The sequence below is a fragment of the Gallus gallus genome, chromosome Z (genome assembly GCF_016699485.2).
Source record: "Gallus gallus isolate bGalGal1 chromosome Z, bGalGal1.mat.broiler.GRCg7b, whole genome shotgun sequence".
Classification (NCBI taxonomy): Eukaryota; Metazoa; Chordata; class Aves; order Galliformes; family Phasianidae; genus Gallus; species Gallus gallus.
In genome coordinates this window covers 60,542,239-60,568,712 of record NC_052572.1, presented here as the reverse complement: position 1 = coordinate 60,568,712, position 26,474 = coordinate 60,542,239, and the positions used below count along the sequence as shown (strand labels likewise).

The following is a 26,474-nucleotide window of genomic DNA, read 5'->3' as shown; positions in this document are numbered from 1 at the left end:
GCTATCAGAGGTGTAGATACAGAAAAAGGACTGCTAGCTGACATCTGGATGACTAAAGCATATTTGTGATATAGTTTCCACCCTAATACAGTTGCCTGCCCTCTACCATCATACAGGAGTAATAGCTAGTAAATTGCAAATTATCAATTGCAATTGATAATATAAATTCTTGTTCATTTAATGTTACTATTCAACTACAACAGAAGTAAAAGCTTATAAAAAGAAAAAAACACACATTTATTTGGCAGATTTTAAATCATAGCTCAAATTAAACAAAAAACCAAGACTTTTCAGTAGCAATAGTAAAGAACATTTTATTAAAATGGAAGCTTGTCAAACTTTACGTATCAAAACTAAGGCCGCAGTTAGTGCTAACATAAAGCCAACTTCAAAAGGTTCTTATAATAGGATTTAATTTAGAAATATTATACAAAGCTATTTTACAAATGAGCACTAAAATACTCTGAAATGTAGTATTACTTGTACTAACATGATCACTTATTCTAGTGATAAGATTTAATGACACAGTTTCAAAGCAGCAGTACATAAGACTTGTGTTTATTTTGGCCCTCTGAGGAAAATAATTTTCTACTTGACTCCATCAACAGAAATAAACTACAAAATACTTTAATGGCAGATGCCAAAGATGTTTCCCTTTTGTGATAAATTCATTTCTTCTCTTCTGATATTAAATATCTCCAGTCATAATAGCAATGAACTCCTCTTGATTGACTGTAAAGGAAAAGACATTTATTAGACAAAGAGCAAATGCCCATAAACCATAGGAGAAAATAAAGTACATATCCATAACACACTTTTAAATTGAAGATTTCCAACAATTTATTGGGTGTGACAGACATGAAAATTTGGATTTTTTTTTTTTTTTTTTACTTTTAGAACATAATTTTCATGCTGTTGTTTTTTGTTTTTAATGTGAAATTATGAAGTCAGAATGCATTCTTAACTTCATGTGATTCTTAAGACAGAATTTGGCTCACAAATAAAAAAATATTATTTCTAATTCTGAAAGTAAAAATATTTTAGAAATTAAAAATAAAAATTAGGAAAGTATTTTAATATATAACCAAGAAAAACCACACCACTTTATTTCCATTTTTAACATCTTTATATGTTAAAATCATAACAATATATATAGTATATGCTTCTCAAACAACAAAGCTGCAGTTCCAGTTATGATCAAATTCTATTTTACTTTTAAAACAATAATTCAGACCTTTGTGTTCCCATCTTCCCCCCAGAGAAGCAAAAATGACAACAACAAAATAACTCAAAAAAGCACACATCCACAAAACGGTTTTCCTCCCTCCCAGATCTGTAACAGTGAACAAATAAAAAATGAATTTCAAGATAATTTACTAATGATTCTACAAATTAGCTTGAATTAAGACAGGCTTTTGACAAGCTTTTCTCCCATCTGAACTTTCTTCAATCTACAGTTATAATTAACAGAAACTTAACACAAATGTACTTGGAGAAATTAAGTAATATTAATAAATTAATTAGCAGTCATTAATTATTTTACTGCACTTATACCTGAGCTATTGACCTTACTCATATGTTAAAACAGAGACACTGTAAAAGAGCTAACCAATGAACATGTTCACTCTGCAACTAATTACTGTAGTGTGGAATGAACAGATTAAGCCAGTGATATGGAAAAGAACAGACATGTATGACAAACGGTCCTTGACAATTATTTGCCCCAGACAATGTGCCCAAGTTATTCCTGAACAAGTCATTGCAAAGCAGGAGTTACATCTACAGCCAGAGGAAAGCTAAACCAATTCATGTTAAAAATATTTTTAAAAATAAACTTAGATCTGCCATCTTGCAACACATTTAAAAACAACATGAAACAATTTAATCTATCTTAGGGCTATAAACTCTAAAATGTCAGTCAATCATATAGCTACACCACGTTGCGTTACACAGAAGCACCATGTTCTCTGCTGCATGACTTAAAAGGTATTATCATGGTTTTATCTCAGTAGTATTATCAAGTAAATCCATGCATTTCTACACCTGTTGAATTTTTCATGTTTTGATTTCAAATAATTTAAACTTCCTGTAAGTTCTCCCTTAGGTACTGACATGTTTTTTTCCACTTCAATTATTCTTCAATGCATTATTGTTCATATAACGTAGTGGCTAGCAACAACCTCATATAAACCATCAAAAATATCAAAAGATTAGTAGTAGAAAGATAGATATTGAAAAGGTGTGAAAGACCTAAGAAACAGTTCTAGCAACTTAAAATGGAAATATGTTTGGAATACTGGCCAAAATAAATAAGATTAGGGACAAGAGGTCAGAATGGATGATTACAAAAAATATACAGGAAAATTCTGTGCATTAATACTTATCCGTTTATGTCTATGAAATAAAGGTTGAAGGGTGCAATGGGGGAAAAAAAAAAAGCAGATTTCAGAAAATAAAACAGATGGGTTTGGGCCTATTTTGGCTCTATTTTAATGCTTTACTTTCAAGGGTAGTTTAATTCATGGTCAGTCACCACAAAAGTATGACGTTTATTTTCCAGAGTTTGGAATTATTAATTAAGGCTTTACTGAATATAAAATAATAGCTGATTGATTTAGTTATATTGGTCAACAAGCATAATGTTGCAACCTATTCTCACTTGTTGGGGTTATAAGATTGTTTTTAAGCTATACATAGAAGTATAACTGGAAAAAGAATACATCTCAAAGTCTATGACTTGCTTTCAAAAATAGTTGGAGATTATCTTGTTTACAAAGATTACTATTCTCGCTATTGAAGAGAAGAGCAATAGTCTCCATGTATACGACCTTTCCCAAGAGCAGTTATCTGTAAGATACATTTGGAGTCCAAAGTAGCTTTTCAGTAAGACACATTAAACACAAGTTCAGAGATGAAACTTAATCAGTGTTGCTGTAAGAAAAGAAAGTAGATGGAGCCACCCACATATCTGGCAAGACAAGTAAGTGACCATAGAAATCAAGCTGGGTCCTAAAACATCACAATTCAGGTGAAAGAAACAGGAATATCTAAAATGATACTGTGACTGCTTCTTCTTCCCCTCCCATTAATAGCGCAGATAATTAGTGCATAAAAATAAGCTGGAACAGAAAAATAGTGTTAACTCTTTTTGCAGGTACATGGCATAAAAACATGATAGCAGGAAAGGATATTTCAGCTTTATGCTATCATGTACAGACACAACTTCATATGTGCTATGGTCTGACTTACTACTCAATAAATTATTAGTATAAAGGTGCTGATAATGTGAAGTCATTGCCTACTCTCAAAGCAGTCAAAACATCAGTGAAGAGGGACAATTTGTTAGCTTGAACTACCTTCCTTCACTTTACATCTGTTCTCTTCTACTGTTGTTTTTGAAGGCTATTCTCTAGCCTTAAGTGAATCTTACTCAAGGCTCTGAATTAAATGGCTTGAACACACCTAGAAGAAATGCAAAGTAAATATGTATCTTTGCTGGCATTCAAAGAGGAGCAAGTTCAGAATTTCTTCTAATTGAACAAGTAATTTCAGTAAACGTGCCAAAACTATTAAAAGATAACTAATTAATCCATGTTGATAAATTAATTACACTTACAAACTTTAAATACCATTAGAGTTATCGAACACTAATCCAAAACTCATGCCCCAACCCCCTACTCAAAGCAGGGTAGCTAAATCATGTTGTTCAGGCTTTTGCCTCATTAAGCTGTAAAACTTCTCCAAGGTTCCTATGCTTACCTGCCCTCATAGTCTGAAAAAAAATCAGAGCTTCCTTTCACCTTCTCAGAATCCAGAAAACCCTTAAGAGACTTTTTTTTTTTTTAATATCTTTCCCATAAATGATCAAGTTGGGACCACTGCCCAGGACATATAGTATCCCCATCAGCCCAAATGATCACTGAGCATGATACAAATGTTCTCCTTCGAAGGCAAGCCTGCAGGCACATCAGCAGCTCAGCTTGACAGTCCAATACGAAGACCCAAATGAATTTCAAAGTTGTTTATTTCTGTGTTACTGCTTCAGGACATTACCAACCAGAGGGCAAGTCTCAGACACAGAATGGGAGATGAGGCAAAAGCAGGAACAACATATTACATTATTTTTACCATTTCAGCAAGAAGTCTTCAAGAAGGACATTAAGTACTAAACTTAAAGAAAAAAATATCAAAATAGAAGCCTAATGTACTTTCTTGTATATACAAATGGAAGTAGTGGATTTGAGAATATTCTTCCATAGTTACCAAACAGGCCTGCTACTCTATATGCTTGACTCTCTGCATGGATGATCAGCTTGATTTACTGTAACTGAGGATGTTCCATCAATAGCTGCAGCTACCTGGTCAGACCCAAGGTATTTATCAAGTAGAATGACTGATACTTACAATCTCTACCTCTTGGCTGTATTTTCACTTCATAAAGGCAAAAATCTGCTATGATTTTTGGAATTGATTGTTTCTGCCTCGAGATTAGGGGAACACTGTTATGTGCGTGGTTAAACAACTAAAATAGAAATAGGAAACATTTCCATAATGAACTGAGGGTGTTGTTTTTTTTTCCTACTACATTTACAAAATGTTGTATGACTAAGTTGGAGTCTTTAATGTGCTACCAGTTACAGATGGACTACTGAAAATACAGAAGGAAAATAAAAAAAATATCAAATAGAAGTAATATTTTCTCTGCTAAAGAACAGTGCTGAGACTAAGTGTGCTACCTGCGTCACAAGAAACAAAGTAAATAAATGAAGTCAAAAGAATTAGGTATGCTTACAGTATTCATACTAATCCATCTCCTTCTGACAAAACTTCTACCCAGCTCATTTTCATGTAATTTCTAAGGACTACTCCAGAAATATTACATAGCCAGTTTCAATACTACATGCACACTAAATCTGGAAGTCAAAGAAATTTTCAAAGAAACACAAATGCAAACATCCTCAGCAAAATATTTCCTGATACAAAACACACTTGTTCCATAATGTTGCAAAGTGGTAATACAATATTACAGTGGTAAACAAATTTTGCAACATTAAAGCAAAGTGCAAAGAGAAATGTACCAACAATTCCTAGCAACCCAAGTAATCCTCCTGGACTCCAGATCTGCCCACAAACTACCTAACCTGCAGGTACTAGGGCAGCAACCACTTCCCTTCCTAGTGTCAGACATTTGTTATTTTTGTGATCTATATCATCATAAAGTAAGCATTATTACAGCTAAAATGAATAAAACACTGACTTGGAGAGTTAAGGAACTCTTCAAGAGTTAACAAGAGAGTGAAGTTAATTTAGTGGAGCTTCCCCTCCATCCCTAATTCTTTGCCAGATGCTAAAATCTGAAACCAGATTATGTTTACTGTAGATGCATCCACACAAGACAAAAAGATGAATGAATTGACAGCATGAAATTTGTAAAAATAGTCATACTCCAAAACAGATGTTACTCAGAAGATCAGCAGTATGAAAATATGATGATTTACCTTAAGGCAGATGCTAATGTCAAAAATACTTTTACAGAAAGTTCAGAAAAGTGTACCAGTACAGCACAGTAGTTCCACTAGTAAGACTACGGTTCAAGTAGCCTGAAGTACTGTGCTACAGACCTTATTTGACTAAGAAAAAAAAACAACAAAATATCTTTCAAATGTAATAAGAATATTTAACCACAAGTGGTATTATTCCTGTATTTAAAGTATCAGTTAAAAATACTACCAATTAATACTCACAGATTTTTTCCTTTGGCAGGAAACAAAGGAGAATTAGATGAAAGCAAGACTTTGCTACACGACCCAGATGTTTGAAACTACATGGAACACTGACTCAGAAGATTATTTACTTTTTGAGACTGAAAAGCTAGAAACAGTAGCAGTTTTCTTTAAAGGACAGAAAACAGAACCATAAGGAACAACAACACCATGCATAAACATTATGCTGCCAATCTTCCATATTCAGTATTGTTCCAGACTACACTAAAAAAGAAAATTAATGAATGAATAAGGAAAATGAACTAAGCAACCTTAGAAATCCAGTGCTGATCCCAAAATAACTCTAATCTTCCTAAGAGGAGCTGAAGTTTTACGTTGATTTCTACTGGCCAAACAGCAATATGACCAAAATCATCCCTGATTATCATTCTGACAGTTGAGTTGGCAGCTCTAGAAGAGTAACAAAGAACAAAACTTGCTTGTGGCTGATGTAATCTACTTGCTCTCACCTCTGCAGTAAAATGAGAGTAAAATGAGTCTTGAATAGAAATAAGTAAAAGGTAATATTGGCAGTTCAATCACAATCACTCCTTTTAAAAGCAAAAAACAAGCTTAAAATAAAGCTGTGTACTTAGACTATTTGTTACACTCATTGCTGTATAGATACTGAAGTGGATACCAGTGCAATAAATGCATGGAAGGACACATCTAACACATAGAGGAACACCAGAATTAGGCAGGATCTACTAAGGAAACATGGCCACAGGAAATAAAGTGAAAGTAGCATCTTCTCAACAGTGTACAGACTTTTGTGTCAACATTGACAGTCCAGCAGCAATAAAAGCACAAAGCTTTTACTATTCTCTTTTTGCCATTATGCTCAGGAAATAAATAAATAAATAAATAAATAAAATAAAAAGAAAAAAAGGAGCTTTTTTTTTTCCCCTAACTTTTGAGTAACTGCAAACAAGTACAAGACAACAATTAACAAGCTTGCAGTTGTATGATCAAGTGTGAAATAACATCTATCACAAGCAGCACAGAGTGAAGTATCTGTCACAAGGCTGACAAAAGAGTGTCACAAAAGAGCAGGTGTTGTGGTTTTGGGTTTTTTTCCTCTAACAGAGTATAGACTCCAGTAGATGTTGTTGACAAATAGAAATGTTTTGCTACTAAAAAGGTGATGAACTACTTCTGAAGTCTCATATGAGAGTCATCATCCTGAAAGAAAAACTCACATAGGTTTCTATGACTCAGAAATGCAGAGTATTAGCGGACTGTCTTAAGTGACATCCTAAATCTGTGACTAATTCATCCTAAATTAGTGACTGTCTTAGTGTCATCCTAAAATCTGAAATCCAGGTATTAAGGCTTCTAGTTTAAATACAAAGATTTAAGTTAGTGGGGGAAATAAAGAAGAGAAATAAAGAAAAACAAAGAAACAACAACTCTAAGTTGCAGTGCTTAAAAAGCATAGTTTCAAACAGGGTTTGTTACTTAATTCTTTATCTAGCTAATCAAGCTCTTCTGTAGCTCACACTGTATGGACCTTGTTTCCTTCAAGGCATTTTTCACATCACATTCCTCAGCTCTCCTAAGTACAGATGCATGTTAGAATCTTAACCCAGCTGATCCTGCTTGGACTGAGGGTTAAGTTCAGGAAGACTTAGTAGCATAAATCTTTGTATCTGACTAACAAGCTGAAATCACAATAATGACACACTGCTGCTTAAGAAATAATGGACTAGGTGATCAAAAGAATTTCTTCTGGCCTTTTAATCCTTTTACTGATTCATACAGACATCAAAGTTTAATGTAGTACACAGACTCTTCCATGAACCTCTTAATTATTTACACTTCCAGCAGAACTTTAACCAAACTTTTAATAGGTATGGGTTGATTAAGCCTTAGTCAAGTTGAGAAATCAACTTGATTTTTAGACTCCAGCGTACATTTTCAGGACTAATATCTATCAAAAACTATTTTCATTATACATAAGCTAAGTTTGAGCTGAAAGACAATTAGAAAGAAAACAAAGAGAACACTTGTAAATTTCAGGCATTTTCAAAATCAAGCTACATTAAAATAGGGAGAAAATTAAGAGATAAAAACCCCATATAGTCCCATTCTTAAGACTTACTTTCTCCATCTCCGTCCTTATCAAATTCTTCAATCATAGCCCGCAGTTCTTCATCAGACATATTTTCACCCAGTTCTCTAGCAACCCGACGCAGGTTTCTCAGGCTTATTTTACCAGAGTCATCATCGTCAAACAATTTGAACGCCTTGAGTATTTCTTCTTGTGGATCTCTGTCCAGTATCCAGTCTGTCACTGTAAGGATTCTGAAGTTAGACTAAAAAATTCTGAAGGGTAAACTCAGAATGACAGACTGATTGAGGTAATAGAAAGAACATATATTCCAGATTTCATCTGTTCTTTCGTTTTTAATGTATTTCAATTCACAGTATGCACACATACTTGTTTGGCTGCTACCTGGCCTTTCTTTCTTTACTCTCTTTTCAAACCTCAGTTATTCTTTGGCATATATCAGGTACAGTGGAAAAGCTACATGGCAATTCAGACTCAATCATGCTTTCAATAGACTTTTCTATACAAATTGAAAGTATACGCATGCCTTTTCTAGTTGAAAAATACATTTCAGAAACAAATACATCAGCTCTAACAGACCAAGGCACTTGAATTTGTTGATTTTAAATGTTCTTATCTGGATAGAATTTTGACTTGCTGAGAACACTGAAACAATACTAAGTAATTAGAAACATTCACATGGAACTTCTCTTTTAGATACAAAATTGCACTAACAAAAAAACAACAAAACCAAAGCCCGAGGTTTATGAAAATGATGCTACTATACACTGCAAAATGTTAATTCTGATAGGATTCGTTATTCTTGGTTACTCCTTTTATTGCATCCATTTGTTAGTTGCTGTAACAGAAAAGACAGCCAAGCTACAAAAAATATTTTTTCAGTAATTAATTCAGACACTTCCGGAATCAGATGCAAATATCTTCATATTTATGTTACTGATAGTCTCGTAATACAGGACATGGTATTTATGACTTTTATCAAACCGTTAAAAACATATCATCCTTGTTTGTGCAAAGACAAACACTTTACATCTGCTACTGTTTGCAGATGGAATGCCTCCTCCAGCTTAGAGAACTTGAAAGCAAAATATCAGATCCAAGCTCATGTAAGCTCACTACAGTAATACGGATCTTTTTTTGCTTTCATATTTATATGTATTTATGTATTTTATATATAATGTAGATTGAAATATATACAAAAATCACTCATTTATATTTAAATATTTTCATTGAAAACAACTATGATGCATGACAGCAGTAAATCATTTGAGAAACTCTACTTTTAGGGCAGAAAGGCCATAACAGTCAATAAAGGGAACATCAGCAAACAAAAAGCACTGCCTCTAAGTACCATAGTTAAAGTGATCCTACAAAACAAGAGGAGATACAACTATACACATTTTAGATGGTCAGTTCTGACATTTAAACCACAGATAATTACGCAAAACTGACTCCTAAACAATTGTTTAACTACATTCAGCCAGCTCATCATAACTGTTTCTATAACCTATTTTCTCTAACTCTCTAATCTTTCTGCTACAAGCTGTATACAGTTTAATTCTGTGTCAAGGACATATTTGTCACAGTCATGCTCAGACCTGATACAAAGTTTCTGGATTGATTCAATTGCCCTCCCACTATTAGCTGTGCTTTCTACATGAATCTTCCTAGCTTCTCACAGCACTTACTGACTGTCTGTATTGATAACTAGGACAAAAAAAGCTGAGTCAGGACACTGAACATCAGGAGGGTGAAACCTTGGGCTGTTTAAGGAATTCTTGGGTGAATCCCCTGGGAAACATCCTTAGGGATATCAGAACTGAGAAGAGATGGAAGATCTTCAAGGACACCTTCCTGAGAGAACACGGGGTCTCCATCCTCCAGCATAGGAAATCAAGCAGAGGAGGCAGGAAATCAACATGGCTGAGCAAGTACTGCAAGGTTAAGAGGAAAACGTGCAGGCAGCGGAAGCAGGGATGGGTGGCCTGGGAAGAATGAAGGAATGGAGTGCAGACATGAGGAAATAAGATCAGGAAAGCCAAGGATGGAACTGAACTTGGAAAGAGGTGTGAAAAATAACAAAAAGAGAATTCTTAGATACATCAGTCAGAAGAGAAAGGCCAAGGGGGTCATACTCCCTCTGATAAATGAAAAGGAAGAACTGGCTTCAGCAGACATGGAGAAGGCTGAAGTACTCAGTGAGTTCTTTTGCCTCAATTTTCATTGGCAGTCAGGCTTCCCACACCTCTCATGCTCCTGAATCTCTAGGCAGGGGTCAAAGGAAAATCTGTTCCTGCTGGAAGAGCAGAGCAAGTCTAAGACTACCCTGTGAGGCTGAATGAGTACATGTCTATGCGGCAGAACAAGATTCATCCCATAGTCCTGAAGAAACTGGCTGATGTAGTTACCAAGCCACTCTTAATCAGATCTGAAAAGTCATGGCTGCCAGGCAAAGACCCTATCGACTGGAAAAATGGAAACATCACTCTCATTTTTAAGAAAGGGAGAAAGGAAGACCCAACAAACTACAGACTGGTGAGCCTCCTGGAAGAGAACTCCTGGAAGAGATGTTAGGGCACATCAGAGACAAAGAGGTGATCCAAGACAGCTAGCACTGCTTAACCAAGGGCAGATTGAGCCTGACCAATCTGGAGGCCTTCTATGATGGAGTGACAGCACAGGTGGACAAAGGCAGAGGAAATTGATGTTGTCCGCTTGTACTTCTGCAAGGCCTTTGATAAGGTCACACATCATATCTCTAAATTGGAAAAATATGGATATGAAGGGTGGACTATTCAGTGCACACAGAATTGATTGGGTGGCTGCAGCCAGAGGTTTGTGGTCAATATCTCTACATCCAAGTGGAGACTGGTCACAAGCAGTATTCCTTAGGGATCTTCCACGGTACCAGAGTTCTTCAACATCTTTATCAATGATATAGATAGTGGGATCGAGTATACATTCAGCAAGTTTCCAGATGACACCAAGCTGAGTGGTACAGTTGACACCAGAGAATGAAGGGATGCCATCCAGAGGGACCTATACACACTTGAAGAGCAGGCTCACATGAGCCTAATGAGAATCAATTAGGTCAAGAGCAAGGTGCTACACTTGAGTCAGTGTAATCCAAGATGCACAGACTCAGAGAAGAACTCATTAAGAGCAGCCCTGACAAGAGAGACTTCAAGGTCCTGGTGGACAAAATACTGGATACAAGCCAGCAGCATGTGCTTGCAGCCTGAAAAGCCATCTGCATCCTGGGCTGCAACAAAAGAGGAGTGGCCACCAGGGAGAGGGAGGTGACTGTCCCTCTCTACTCTGCTCTTCTAAGGTCCCATACGGAGTACTGCATCCAGGCCGAGGGGCCCCAGCAAAAGAAAAGTGGAGAGCTGTTCGAGCAGGCCCAGAAGAGGGCTGCAAAGATGACCAAAGGGCTGGAATACCTCTTATGAAGGAAGCTTGAGAGAGCTGAGCTTGCTCAACTTGGAGAAGAAAAGACCTCACTGCAGCCTTCCAGTACTTGAGGAGAGCTTGTAAGCAGGAGGGGGACTGACTTTTGATACAGTCTGATAGTAATAGAACAAATGGGAACGAGGGAAAATTGAGGTTAGATGTTAGGAAGAAATTCTTTACTGAGAGGGTGATGAGGCCCAGAGAAGCTGTGGCTGCCCCATGCCTGGAGGTGTTCAACGCCAGTGTGGATGAGGCCCTGAGCAGCCTGATCTTTTGGCAGGCACCTCTGCCCACAGCAGGCGGTTGCAACTATATGACCTTTAAGGTTCCTTCCAACCTAAGTCAAACATCAGGAATTTAAAAAGACTTGCATGGTAATCATACTATATTCCATCATGTTATAGCATAATAATATGATACATTGTATTACATCAATAAATTTTCTTCTTCCATTTTTTCTTTTTAAATCAGGACGGATCAATCTTATTCCCCCACAGACTTCTTCCATTCTCTCCTAACTCCTGTTTCTTCTAGCTTGGATAACAGCTAAGAAAAAGAATTACCCATCATTAACAATACATTTTCTCTACTCCTAACCTGCTACATTTCTAAAGTTTGACAAAATTTAAGCCAATAATGGATTCACCATTGCTAAGCAGATTGTTATTCATAGCTAGAAGCAAATGCTTTTTTCAGGAACTTCAGATAACTTAACACCTCGAACATGACTGGAATCATGAAATAGAGATAGAAAATCATATCATTCATGGAGGTATCTCAGTTTATATTTTTTTGGTCAATACAAATTGTATGCAAAAGTACAAACAATGTGTAACAATCAAAAAGTCCTCAAAGATGCTAAATTCCTAGTTTTTAAAATTGTACAGATAGCTCCACAGTCAGAGCATGTAGAAGTCTGTGAGATACAAAATCTTTAGATGAAAGAAACAGTTAATGAAATTCACAGTTTTTATCAGCAGTTGAAAATCCTTTATGTACAATATTTAACATCTGCTTCAGTTCCTCTCATCTTTGTTAGATTACAGAAAAATCTGTATTCAGTTTACAGTTTGTCAGTTTATACACTCCTTCCTATGAAATTCAGTGCCAATTACTTTTTCCACAGCAGGAAGGGGAATACTAAAAAAAGAAATATAAACACACGAATATAGATATATTTCAAATTAGCGCTTATTCCTTTGTAGAAATTTGTTTCCTTTTATATTGCCGTGATCTTTTATCTCTATGTATATACAAACAAAGAATTATTTTCCTCCACTATGCAAGTTTATAAAGAAAAATATAATCTCCCATCTCTCCTTCTTAATAGTAATAGGCAACTGCAAAAACATACAAAGTACTCCTGGTCAAGCTGCAGTCAGTACTGTAAGCTAAGCTTCTCTGAAGGTAGATTTCTAAAGGTATACAATCAAATACATACCAACTTCATTAAAATCTTCAAAGGTGATCTTGCCTGTTGCTTCTCGATCATAATCTTTAAGTATTTTCAGTACATCAGCTTTTTTGACATCAAAACCCAAGGCTCTCATTGCCACCTTTTGGAATAAAAAGAAAGTGCAATCACATATAAATATTAAAGTAGAGATTTAAGAGAGATTTTTTCTTATTTTTAATAAGAACATTACTGCCTAGGATAGAGTGTGCACACCAGTGGGACAGCAACAACAATAAATAAACTTAAAATATCAAAAATGCTTTGTATAAAAAAATGAAATCACCCAAAACAGGCACTAATAAATAGAACATCAAATTACAGTGAAAAAAAGAGACTTCAAGTTTTCAATAATTTTAAAGAGTGCATCATATGCTTTTCAGAAGTAGATCTTTTTTTCTAACTTTCAAAACCATTCTGAGTACCGTCCCTTTTTCAAAAATCAAATTGAAAATCATTCTTTAAATTACTCATAGTAAACACTTGACAAGTTATCTTTAAAGTGATTTAATTTATCAATTTTCTACTTGAAACTATATAACTACACAAATCAGTAACTTATTCCATTTTTCCATTAGATTAGGAGTTGATGCTTAGTTTCCACATTTCAACAGAGATGGCAGTTTCTCAGCACATGCTACTTTTGACTGCATTCAAGTATATGACCTTACATTAAACTACAAATAGAAAGCCCCAGTCCTATTCAACATAGCCATTGCATATCTACCCTACGGGCTGATGCTGCAGGAGGAGATATTTCTTTATACATTTCAGTTCTTCCACTGTGTTATCTTCAGGGCTATATTTAATTACTGGTAATAAGCTGGTAAAAAGACTGGTAATAAATGACTTTGCCAACATGACAACTGAGAATGCAAAGCACACCCTAACAGGAAAAGTCCACAGTAGTGGACCACCCCTCTCATTACAGCTTCCAGCAGAGACAAAATACCCAAAATCTGAAAAAAGAAGAGGGAATCACTACACTCACAACATTCCTATAAAAATAATTAAAGTAAAACAAAAGCCATTTTTCTTCTCCAGTTACAGGATTAAATAAGATTGTGAAACGAGTAAGTTGGATTATATATTCCTTTCCAAAAGTATCTTACTCAATATATTAAAGGAATGCTGGCCTCTCTACAAGTCAGTATTTGTTCTTGATGAAGAATAATTAAAATAGAAATTTATGAGAGATTTAAAGAGACTTTCATAAACTAATGTAACATTTCCATAGACTGCCCAACAGGAGAACCATTAGAAAATGTGGCCATCCTAATCTCCATCAGCTGACAGATGTTAACAGGGGAGGCCAGTACTGGGAAAGGAAACTACAGAGCCGCACATAAATATAGCAAACAACATCTTTGCTACACAGGCTCCCTGCTGAAAAAATGCAAGTGGGTAAACTCTGTCTCCTCGTCATGTTTTATAAACTGGACCTACATCTTTTATCTAAGTATTTGAGACACCTGAATTTTAGCAGCACTAAGTTTTAGATTATACAGTGTCTCCAGAAGAACCAAGCAGAACTTTTTCAGTTTACTCATTTGACCAAGTTAAACTCTAGGGAGCAGTAAGATCTGTTACAGAGTATACTATAGCAAGTCTATTACTGTGGCAAGTGTAAGATGTAGGGGCAAAAGCTGAGTCTTACATCAATGCATATCAGCAATTTTTCTTTTTCAAATATCCCCACTTCAGCCTCACAGGACATCTTGACCATGAAGCATTTTTAATGACAGAGTCAATGACTTAAAAACTCATGTAGATGCATACTACCTGCCCTAAAGATATTTAAATGATGAATAAATAAAAATACCTTCAATTCATGGTAATTTATTGCTCTATCTTTGTCTGTATCAAACAACTCAAAGGCATCTTTAATTTCTTGTTTCTGTTCCTCAGTCAGTTCTCTTCTCTTCTTCTTTTTAGCTTTGTCTACTGAAAGCTCACTCCTACATGACAAGAGGGAAATTCAATACAACTGATTAATACTGGAAAGATACCACTGTAGATTATATTTCCCCACCAATAAGAAACTCATTATAATTGCACAGTTCATTGCCATCCCCATTCAGCTTCTTCCCAACTTGATCTCCCAGTTTGAAGTAATACTTGAAACAGACAATTCCTTTGCACAGGTTGAATGGCTCCCCTACTCCTCTGCCTGGCAGAGGTGATCTGGGTAAGAAACAACCAAACAAAATTAGAAAAAGCCATCGGCTAAAAAGAATACTTGAGGTTGCAGCTACAAGATGGATTAGCAGTTGACATGGTACAACTCCTGAAAGCATCTTATTTCTAAACTGTAGCGAAACAAGAAAGGAGACAGAGCTTTAATTAGGCATTTAGCTAGGTTGTCCAGCTGCTGAAGTGAGTGCTAAGTGCCATAAATCTTTAGATTTTTTGCCAGTAGCAGTTCATAGATGCCAAGTATCTATGGCTTTTTAAAAATATTATCATATACATAATGAACCAGAGACTTTTTTGCTGTTTCTCATGCATACAAAAGGGTCAAGTCCCCTGAAACAGCAAACACTACTCAAAGACAACCTTCTTCTCCCTCACTGGTTTAGCAACAACTAACAGAAACAGAAAATTCATGACTCAGGAACTGGGAACAATCAGAAAAAAAATGAAGATGACAAAGATAAAGGAAACTTAGACCAAGCTAGTAAAACATGCTTTTGTATTATTCACAGAGGAACTGCTCTTTATTCAGTGTAAATGCATGAGAAGATGTCCATTTCAGATCAAGTTTTTAAAGAAGTAGTGTATTCAAGGTAACAAGTGATACTAACTATGACTTTTAAGAAGGCTGAAATCATACTCTTGGAATATGTGGACATATATATATACACATATATATATATGTATGTATGTATATGTATATATGTCTATATATATAAGCAATCAGCAGCACAGCAAACTGTTGCAGCAATGAGCACAGCTACCTGCGGTGCTAATTCTTTCCATTCTGCAGTGATGTAGCTACACTCAAAGTACTGCATTGACTTGGGGTGCCCAAGTACAACAGATGCAGAGAAGATGGCTAAAGTAGGGCAGACTGCAATCAATACCTGGCTGCAGCATCTGGTACAGGAGGAGCTGAAGGAGCTGAGTTTGTTTCAATCCATGAGTGTTGGCAGAAGGACCCTGTGGGGGAGGGCTAAGGCACTGTCTAGAAGATTAGACAAAGCAGACAGGCAGGTTCCCATCAGAAGTGCACAGCAACAAGAGTCAACTACAAGCAGTAAGAGGAAAAGGTGGAAGCAGACCTAGAAGAAAGCACTGTCACAGTGCAAGTGGTTGTGCAGCAGAATAGCTGCACTGGGAGACCACAGGATCTCTGCTGTTAGTAGTGTTGGAAAAGGTCCTCAACCTTGTACTGCTAGGAACCTGACCTGCTCTGAGCAGAGCTGGACGAGATGACTCCCAGAAGATCTTCCAAACCTAGATTGCTGAGCAATTCAGCATGCTCTTAGGAATCCCTCTATATTCGTTTACCTGCAGCAGTGACAAAATGCATGCAGCACCACTTACTATAGAGTGCACAAAAGTTACTGATGTGTGAACAGAGAATTGCTTTCCAAAGGTGCTTATTCTCCACACCTTGTAACTAGCTCTTTTTTCTTCCCCTTCACTGAAGATTATCTAATTCTAATTGACATCGGAGATTAACCACGCAGCTGAGATTTAGCTGTCACCAGCCAATGAACGGCACCGGGCAGGCTCCGAAGATGGACACGAGAAGCACAGGCTGGCTCTGCCTGACGGGCAAGGCCGAGAGGTGAAGGCGTACCTCACCGTGCCCGGGACGGCCGTTGCTCCGGGAAGGCCCCATACGACCGCGCCGGACAAGTAGCTGGGACGCGGATAGCCGAGAGGAATCCACTTACAGCTCTGAATGCAGATTAACGCTGACACAAACACGGCGGTGGCGAAGCCCCGCAGGAGCGCTTCCGCCCCACCACTGCAGCCCCGCAGCCCGACCCCAGCCGCTCCTGCACTCGAGTCCCACACGTACCTCACCGACAGGCTCATACTACCGCCACAGCCGGACCCCGCCGCGCTGCCTTCCCCGTGGAAACGCCAACCCGCGCCCTCCTCGCCGCATCGCACCGTTTGATTGGCTATCGGCTGGACCTGCTCCCGCCCCTTCGACACGCTCATAGACTACTGCGCTGCCACTCAAGCAGAAGGGAGCGTTCCATGTGGGTCAGCGGGAGGGGCGGGGCTTGTTGTGGAGGCTGTCAGTCAGGTGCCGACGGCGCCATTTTGGGAGTGTGAGTAGGCATGGTTTTTTCCTCCCCGCGCAGGGCGGCACTGAAACTGCGGCCCTCTGCAGGCTGAGGGTTGACCCTGGTAGGAATCGGCCTGTGTGTCCTGTGTCACCCTTGAGAAACATCAGCAGCGACATGGTTGTGCTCGCTCAGTGTATGGGAACAATTTTATCCAGCTTTTCAAGCTTCCGAAAGTCAGCATTGCATGGATCTTCTTTAAAAAAAAAACAAAACACATCAAAGCCAACATATGAAGTATTCCTGTACTTATTCCAAGTGTAAGAATTGAATCATGGTCTGATAGCAGCATGGAACATGATAAATTTGCAGGGGAAGCAATCCATTTTACAGTGTTCACTGCCACTGGTATTTGCATGCTTTGGAAACCAGTGCATGAGCCAATGTTATGCATTCTGCAGGTGGAGGAAACAACTCATTTCACTGATAAGAAAACCTTGACTGAAAAAATGTCACGTCAGGGTGCTATTGATTTGTGACAACAGGCAACACTGCCCGTGGCAGGGAGGTTGGTTGGAACTGGATGATCCTTGATGTTCCTTCCAACCCAAGCCATTCTATGATTTCATGACATTTTGTGTCCCTGCTGCCTTGACACCTGTAGTGCCTGTGGGCAGACAGGGGCAGATAGGGCTGTTTCACAACTATTGCCAAAGTGGAACTGTCCCATGCTGTTAGCTCCACCATGTGGATGTTCAAATCTGCGCTACTGTGCTAAGCAGTCTTGCCAGATTCACTGTAAGGACTTTGAAAAATATCTTCAGGCTTTCGAGTCGTGCGCCCTTCAGCACTGTTGACAGTACACTGTGTGTTTGTTATGTATGTAGACACCTAGTTTTCCAACTGTAGGACAGCCAATGATAGGTAAATCCGTACAGGATATGAACCTGCACCAAAGTGACCCCGGGTACGCACTTAAGATCAGAGGATCTGAAAAGCTGGATTCAATGAGCGTGGGCCAGACGTGTTTATCCAGAACAAAGCAAAGGCAAGGGTTACTCTGCTGTCTGTTCATGTTATCTACTCCACAGATCAAGTAGGCAGAGGCACTGTAAGAAGCTTGTATTTGTCCTCTGGAACAAATACATCTTTGTAATTAAAAGCATAAATTACTGGTGTGTATAAAATCTTACACAATGCCCTCTCTACCTGCATGTCCTGGAGCTCCATTTGAGCTCAGCCTGGAGAACTTTGTTCCTTGAAACTGTGTTGAAGGTGACTCTGCTCTTGTGCTTTCTGACATAGTAACTGGATTTTGAGGCCTGTCCTTTCTTTGGTCTTGAGTCATCAGCTTGCAGTTGTCTGGCAATCATTTGCCTGATGATAGGCCCCATTACTTTCCCCACCCAGGCTCTGGTGCTGTGACATTGCACTCCTTGAGGAGGCCACTGCCTGCCTCTGATGTGGCTACCCGTGGCTTATCTTCCCCCATGGAGCAACCCCACTCTTGCTGCTCCCCAGCAGGTCAAATACCTGATACAGAATGACCCTCTGGGTATACTTCAGGGAACTGGGACATCTACTTTTAATTCTCTTTCTATGCTTGGTAGATGGGCTAGAAAACAGCCACTGAGTTTGTCGTTCCTTTAGTGAGAAAAGATGTGGCTGAGTGAGTACATCCTTCTATCCTCTAGGTACCTAATGGACGTACAGCTTATCTCTTTCATTTTTCTGGCTGACAGGAAGCTTACCGGTTGCCTGAAGCCAGCTGCTAAGTATTTATGTGTTCCATGGACAAGGAAAATACACCTGTGACTCTAATTTACAAGAAGGGTTGTAAAGAGAATCCAGGGAACTATAGGCCCATCAGCTGGACCCTGGTGCTAGGAAAGGTTAAGAGCAGATCATCTTGAGTTAGATCACACAGAAGATGTGGGACAACCACACCAACCATTCTTTTTTCTGCACATGTATAGGGGCCTATCTGTGAATACTTTACCAGGTATCACCAAGAACCTCTTGGAAGCAGTTTTGCTTCTTCATTAGCAGAACACCTCAGAAAACCTGTGCCCAAACATGGTCAAAGTGAGTAGGTAGACACCTCCCCAGATGACCACTGAAGACCCCAAAACTTCTGTGCAGGTGCAGAAGGCTCAATTATGCTTGTTTAACCTTGTAACCTTTTACATATATCAATCATACCTTTTGGATTGTAAGTATAAGATAGTGTAAAAACACAGGTATGCTTGATTTGTAGAGATTACCCACCCTGAGCTCTGTACAGAATAGAGCAATGCCTCCTCTCTCAGCATGTGTCTTTGCAGTGTGTTATGGGATATTCTAAAGAAATGCTAACAGCAGCATGGGAGGCCTCCAGGCCCAGCAAAGATCAGATCTGACCAGTGCACAGTGCTGACAAAGGCATTGGTACCAACACGGAGACTTTTCTGTATTTTTATTATTTTTATCAGTATGAAAAGGTAGATAATAGCAAGACAAGGGGAAATGCTTTTTAGATGAAGGAGGGAAGATTTACGTTAGATATCAGTGGGAAGCTCTTTACTACAAGGGTGGTGAGGTGCTGGAACAGGCTGCCCAGAGAGGCTGTGTATGCCCCATCACTGGATGTGTTCAAAGCCAGGTTGGATGGGACGCTGGGCAGCCTAGTCTAGTATTAAATGTGGAGGTTGGTGGCCCTGCCTGCGGCAGGGGAGTTGGAGCTTGATGATCCTTGATGTTGGAAGGGACCTCAAGGATTCGGTGATTCTATGATTCTGTGATACACCAAAGGCCTGTCAGAACCCCTGGGGCCTTGCTGTGCCCCAGCTGCAGGCCCAGCCCTGTTCTCACCAGCTGCTGGGGTGGTGTCTTAGTGTTGCTGGCGGTGTGGCCTCTTGGCAGATGGTGCATAGGCCTCACAGATGCAGGCTCTCCTCTTCGGAGCTCGCCGAGGCACCCTCTGTGAGCGCTCCCTGAGCTGGCTTGTAGTTGAGGGATTTGCTGCAGCCTCCCCCAACTCCTCCGGGGCTGCTTCTTGGACCATTGGCACTGGAGCTGGGTTGGATGGAGGCTGGCTGTAATCTTCACTAAGGCCAGTGGTTGAGGTGACTGGAAACTCCTTCATGTTGGTTTCGTCAGCGCTGCTGGAGGGCTGTGGGCTGGGGTCAGGAGCCTGTTCAGGTGAGGCAGCTGCACCAGGGACAGCTGCAGGGCTGCCCTCTTGCCCTCTGGCAGCATGGGAGGCCTCCAGGCCCAACAGACGTCGCGCCTCCCCACTGCACCACTGCACAGCTCGGACAATGAGCCGTCGCACAAAGCTGGTGGCCTGGCTTTGTAGGGAGCTGAGCAGCTGCAGGGTCAGCCCTTCCTCATCCAGGCCAAAGATGAGCAGGCCAGAGACAATAAGGCGCAGTGCTGCAGAAGCTGCCCTGTTGTCTCCCCCAAAGAACTGCCTCAGCTCGTGGCGCAGCCAGGGCAGCAGGGGCCAGAGCACAGCTGGGTGCTGGCGGAAGAAGGATGCCCAGGTGGACAACCTGAGCACCAGCCCTGAAGCCCCTGGTTGGTGTTCGGGAGCTCTCCTGGCACGCTCAGGCCTTCTGACAACAAACTCACTGAAGCTGTTGTCTGCATGCACTGAGTGCAAGATTGATCTCATCCTCCGTTTGCAGATGGGGCATGTGAGGCTGTTCTCACTCCATTGCCGAATGCAGCCAAAGCAAAACTGGTGCAGGCATGGCATGACATAGCTGGCATTATTAATGGTGTCCAGGCAAATGGGGCAGCGATGGTCCATCTCAGTGGCCATACTGTGCAGCTGCTGTGGTACACAGGGGATGAGGGGCTGCTCCCTCACACCACTGCTGCAGCAGCAGGGGTCATGCTAGGAAAGGGAGAGAAGCCACAGTCACTTGCTGACCCTGGCAGGGGAGAAATGAGTGCCCAGGTCCCTCAGGAAGGAAACCCTCCCAACTGCTCAGGGTGAGGTGTCTCCTTACCGTTTCCCTTTGCTGCTGCGGCCTCCTGGGTGCCCCAGCTGCCTGAACCAGAGTGGGGAAGAAGCTCAAATGGCTCTGGGGACAAGCGCTGAGAGCAGCTGTCAGCAGCTCCCAGAGCACAAGACCAGCGCCAAGGCTTGCTCGCTCCAGACCTCACAGACACACTCGGCTGGAGTGCTGGCACAAGCCAGAGTCAGAGACTCTGTGCCTGGCTACAAGCAGTGAGGGCTAAGAGGTCACAATCCACTGCTGCATAAGTCACTATGGCTTGTGCAAGGACGTGTTGTCAGGGACATCACAATGGGCACTATAACCTGCAGCACTCCAACCTCAGCAAACGCATCTGGGTTTTCCACAGTTCCTCTGACCATTCCATTCTCTATATTGTGTGTTCTCACTGCTGGCATTTTGCAGCAGTGTCAGAGGCTTTGATCAAGTCTTCCCACGTTGCCCCAGACATGACAAATCTCCAGATCCATAAAGCATAGGGCTGCCTTCAAAAAAACCTATGTTTTCCTCTGAGGCAGCAGGATACAGGCCTACTGGCTCTCCCCACATGCCAGCACTGCTGCTTTGCCCTCTGCATACATTGCTTCCTTCCATACCAAGTCAAAGGCAGCCTGTGGCTAGCTCCTGGGGATCTTCTCCTTTCTTTCTCCCCTGCTGGGGGCAGCAGGGGTGATCCATCCCCTCCACACAGCACTCAGAAGGCCTAATCTGGGCTCTGCTTCTTTTCTAGAATTGCAGACAGGAGTGACATTGCCCATGCAGTGGGGCTCATTGGAGACTACTGAGGCAGTGAGGCTGGAGCACTTGCCTTGCAGGAAAGGCTTGGGTGGCCAGGACTGGTTCAGCATGGGGCAGAAAAAGGCCAGAGGCAGTTGACATGAACTGCAATTGGAAGGTTCAGGCTGGAGACAGAAAAATTACACCAGCAAGATAGCAGAATCCACAAGCCTGGAGGTTTTGAAATGCTGAGTGTGCACAACCCAGTCACAACTGTTGCAAGCCTGCGGACACAGTCAAATCCAGAAAGAAAAAGCATTGCCAGTGAAAAAAATGTACCAATGACATCCTCATCTGCAACAATATCTAAATGCTGCAGTATGAGAAATCTACCTTATTCCTTTTGTTCATCAGCTTCCAAGAGAATATTTCAATATCTAGAAGGTCAGCTGGGAGGTTAACTATTGGCTTGTTCTGTTCTGCTTTCAAAATAAATTCCTGCAGTTAAATGTTTGGTGGACTATTTTGATGTGGCAGGGGCATAGTGATAGAAGTAACAAAACACAGTTCAGGTTGAATTGTGGCATCATTTGTCAAAATCAGGAGAAGAATGTAAAGAAGGATTCAAGAAGCAAATGATGTTTGCTGGAAATACAATACAGCAGAGAGGAAGATGTCTAGGAGGTTCCTGGATTGCATGGAAGATCATTTCCTGACACACCTGGTAAGAGAGCCTACCAGGAGAAGAGCCCCATTAATCTACTGTTTACAGAGAAGGACTGGTGGGAGACACGGTGGTCATAAGCCATCTTGGGAATAGTGGCTCCAGAATGATAGAGTTCTAGATTGATTCTTGGTGAAATCAGGAGAGGGGGCAACAAAACCACTGCCTTGGACTTCCAGAGGACAGACTTTGAACTGTTTAGGACATCGGTCTGGAGAGTCCTTTGGGTTGGGACAGTCCTGAAGGGCAAAGGGGTCCAGGCTGGACATTACTCAAGAAGGAGATCTTAAAGGCCCAGGAACAGGCTGTGCCAGTGTGCTGTATGATGAGCCAGTGGGGAAGAGGACCAGCCTGGTTGAGCGGAGAACTTTGGCTGAAACTCAGGGAATAAAAAAGAGTTTACCACCTCTGGATGAAGGGGCAGGCCACTCAGGAAGAGTACAAGGATGTTGCTAGGATATGCTGAGAGAAAATTATAAGAGCGAAAGCCCAGCAAGAATTTAACCTGGCCACTGCTACAAAAGATTCCCCCAAAAATGAATAATGTTTTTACAAATACATGAACAACAAAAGGAAGGCTAAGGAGAATAATCATCTTTTATGGGATGTAGCGGGGAATGTTACCAGCAAGGGTGAGGAAAAAGCTGAGATACTCAGTGCCTTCTTTACTTCTGTCTTCATTATTGAGGACAGTTATCTCTGGGGTACTCAGCCCCCTGAGTTGGAAGATAAGGATGGAGAGCAGAATAACCCCCCCCAGAAACCATGAGGAAATCTGCTACACCACCCTGACTGTCACAAGCCCAGGGGGTCAGGTGGAATCCACTTGAGGGTACTAAGGGAGCCAGCAGATGTGCTCACCAAGCCACTTTATGTCATTTATCGGCAGTACTGGTCAACTGGGAAGGTCCCAGGTGGTTGGAGACTTGTGAATGTAATGCCCATCTGAAAAAAAAAAGTTGGCAGGAGAGTCTAGGGTACTACAGGCCTGTCAACCTGGCCTTGGTATGGAGGGAAGGTCATCGAGCAGATCATCTGGAGTGAGATCACATGGCACATGCAGGTCAGCGAAGAGATTAGCTCCAGCTAACCAGGATTTGTGAAAAGCAGGTTCTGCTTGACCAACCTGATCATCTTCTATGACCAAGCAACTCTCCTGGTGGATGAGGAAAAGGCTGTTGACATAGTCTCCCTAGACTTCAGCAAAGCCTTTGATGCTGTCTTCCACAGTATTTTCCTGGAGAAGCTGGCAGCCCATGGCTTAGACAGGTACACTCTTCGCTGGCTAAAGAACTGGCTGGATAGCCGGGCCCAGAGAGTGGTGGTGAATGGAGTTAAGTCCAGCTGGCATAAGTGGTGTTCCCCAGATGTCAGCACTGGGGCCTGTCCTGCTTAATATCTTTACTGATGATCTGGATGAGGGCATTGAGTGCACACCTAGTAAGTTTGCAGATGACACAAAGCTGGGGGGATGCACTGATCTGCTTGGGGTAGGAAGGCCTTACAGAGTGATATGCACAGGCTGAATTACTGGCCTAAAGCCAGTGGGATGAAGTTCAGCAAGACCAAGTACCAGGTTCTGCACTTTGGCCACAGTAACCCCAGACAACACTATAGGCTTGGGGCAGAGTGGCTGGAAGACTGTGTGGAGGAAAAGGATCTTGGGGTTTTGGTCATTGTTCAGCTGAAGAGTCTGGAGCACAAGTCTTATGAGGAGCAGCTGAGGGAACTTTGTGTAGTCTGCACAAGGCTCACGGAAGACGTTACCATTCTCTACAACTCCCTGAAAGGAGGTTGTGGCGAGGTGGGGTTTGGCCTCTTCTCCCACATAAATAGTGATAAGACTAGAGAGAATGGCCTCAAATGGTGCCAGGGGAAACTCGGGTTGGACGTTAGGAAAAATCTCTTCTCCGAAAGAGTGGTCAGGTACCGGAACAGGTTGTCCAGGGAGGTGAAGTCATCACCATCTCTGGAGGTGTTCAAGAACCATTTAGATGTTATACTAAGGGACGTGGTTTAGTGGAGAAATATTGGTGGTAGGTGGATGGTTGGACTAGATAATCTTGGAGGTCTTTTCCAACCTTGGTGATTCTACGATTCTAAAAGCAGATCATGTGGCAGTGTTTTCAGGTGGTGCCGGTAGGACTTTTTGATCTTCTGCTGGAAGTTCCTGCTCTACCATAACGTATCCAGAAGGGAGCACACAGGTCTCTTTCAGCTCTTTCCTATGAGAAAACCTCTGTGTGCTCTGCTTCTAAATTTGATTATACTAAGCTAATCCCCTTTGCAAGTGTAAGAAGTCAGTGTCTACAACCCTGGCCTTAAAACACACTGTTTATCATCTTAACAAAGGCAGTTGCTATGCTGAGGTTACACATGAAATGGAGATGTCAGGAATTAAAAACTGAAAAGAGAAAAAAATGAAAGTAAATATTTTATTTTAGTTATAGTGACTGTGACCTGTGAACCCTTAGATTTTAAAGCTGGCAATACCCCTTCTGAAATGACTACCTATGAATAGATGAGGTAAATTAGAGTAACACTAGCAGGTGCCTCACACCTGTGTATTGCTAGCTTAGTAAGGAAAGTAATTGCTTATTTTGTGGATAACTTTGAAGATTCTACAGTTCATTCAAAAACTCGTCTACTGCTTTCTGAAAGCCATTTGTAGATCTGTCTGCCAGTCATACCTTCATTTTAATCGAATGTTTATTTCTCTATTCCTAACTTTATCAATATTTGAAACCATGCATCTGTTACCTTAAGCGGAATTTGAGCGTCCAGGAGATTAGAAATCTTGTGCCTCCTGTTCAAAATCAGAACAGGTATCAGCATCTTCTGATGTCAGCCAGCTAGAACTGGTGTGGAATACACAATGGTTGCTAATGACTTTAAGACAAGTAGTTAGTACATTCACTCTGGATTCTGTTGAGCTTTAAATAGTATAACAAAGCTCTCATTAGCCCAGGTCATTTGATTTGGAGGAAAGTTATTTCTATTTCCCATAATCCCATCAAAGGGGCAAGATCTGTCCATGATACCAAATTAACTCATTTGTAAATACAGGAGCAAAGCCATGTATATCTCTTAATTATTGGGAGAAACACACCAGCTGCACATCTGTGTGTCACTGTGGTCAGCACTAACCAATCCTCCAGAGGCTGACTATGCAAAATTAATTAGAGCCTTGCCCTTTATCAAGGGCAACGTGAAGCATGACAGGCACCATTTCAACTTTCAGTGGTGTGCTGAACACAAGCAATATGAACATTTTTTGTTTCAAGTGCAGTTAATATCTGACATTAGCTTCTGTCATGCATGGAAATAATCCAAGTTATCACAAACTCAAATTGATCCCCCAAATAAATGCTTTCATCATATCCATATTTGGTATGCAAATTCCATGAAAAAGATTAATTACAATGCATGGTAAAGCCTTTTTGTGAGTTGTTTGTTTTTGTTTTTGTTTTTTTATAAGCACCACTCATGCTTTCATATAAGCTTTTCAGCATCACTCTATGATAAATGAGGAAAGAGAACTGGCTTCCTCAGACATGGAAAAAGCTGAGGTGCTCAGTAAGTGTTTTACTTCAGTCTTCACAGGTGGTTGGGCTCCTCCCCATGTCTGCCCGGACCCTGAAGCTCTGGATGTAGGAGAAAGGAGCGGATTCTGCTCCACTTTAACAGTGGAACAAGTCCGAGACCTCCTCATGAAACAATGTATATAAGTCCATGAGGCCAGACGATATCCATCCTAGGGTTCTGAGAGAGATGGCTGATGTGGTTGCTGAGCCACTCTTCATCATATTTGAAAAATCATGGCTGTCTGGTGAAGTCCCCGATGACTGGAAAAAGGGAAACATTACTCCCATTTTTAAGAAAGGGAGAAAGGATGACACGGGGAACTACAGGCTGGTGAGCCTCACCTCTGTGCCTGGGAAGATCATGGAGCAGATCCTCCTAGAAGCCATGTTAAGGCAATACAAGACAAAGAGGTGATTCAAGACAGCCAGCATGGCTTCACCAAGGGCAGATCATGCCTGACC

At 40.8% G+C, this 26,474-nt stretch overlaps 2 protein-coding genes across 3 annotated transcripts; both read right to left on the bottom strand.

The window, feature by feature from the left end:
• Nucleotides 1–287: 287 nt before the first annotated feature.
• On the bottom strand, nt 288–16,931 carry CETN3 (centrin 3). 2 transcript variants are annotated; one of them, XM_040656161.2, is made up of 5 exons: nt 16,545–16,931; nt 14,562–14,697; nt 12,728–12,842; nt 7,864–8,055; nt 288–732 (listed from the first exon to the last, which is right to left on the bottom strand). In XM_040656161.2, exons 1-5 carry the CDS (start codon nt 16,913–16,915, stop codon nt 689–691), a joined length of 858 nt encoding a protein of 285 aa, XP_040512095.1. In that variant the 5' UTR covers nt 16,916–16,931; the 3' UTR covers nt 288–688. The 2 variants fall into 2 exon arrangements, with proteins under 2 accessions (XP_040512095.1, XP_424696.2); XM_424696.6 differs by having other exon boundaries at nt 16,770–16,931.
• Nucleotides 16,932–19,423: 2,492 nt separating this feature from the next.
• Nucleotides 19,424–26,263, bottom strand: LOC121108463. Its single transcript, XM_040656160.1, has 2 exons — nt 20,979–26,263; nt 19,424–20,863 (listed from the first exon to the last, which is right to left on the bottom strand). The coding sequence occupies exon 2, from the start codon at nt 20,786–20,788 to the stop codon at nt 19,853–19,855; it is 936 nt and encodes a 311-aa protein (XP_040512094.1). The 5' UTR covers nt 20,789–20,863; nt 20,979–26,263; the 3' UTR covers nt 19,424–19,852.
• Nucleotides 26,264–26,474: the final 211 nt, after the last annotated feature.

Bases quoted from the DNA above. Each gene is read 5' to 3' on its own strand.
- CETN3 (XM_040656161.2), bottom strand. From the start codon at position 16,915: ATGAGCGTGTCGAAGGGGCGGGAGCAGGTCCAGCCGATAGCCAATCAA. The intron at 12,843-14,561 runs GTATTTTTATTT...TTATTCCAAAAG, and splicing joins TAAATTACCATGAATTGAAG to GTGGCAATGAGAGCCTTGGG. The intron at 8,056-12,727 runs GTATGTATTTGA...GAATCCTTACAG, and splicing joins TGAAGATTTTAATGAAGTTG to TGACAGACTGGATACTGGAC.
- LOC121108463 (XM_040656160.1), bottom strand. From the start codon at position 20,788: ATGGCCACTGAGATGGACCATCGCTGCCCCATTTGCCTGGACACCATT.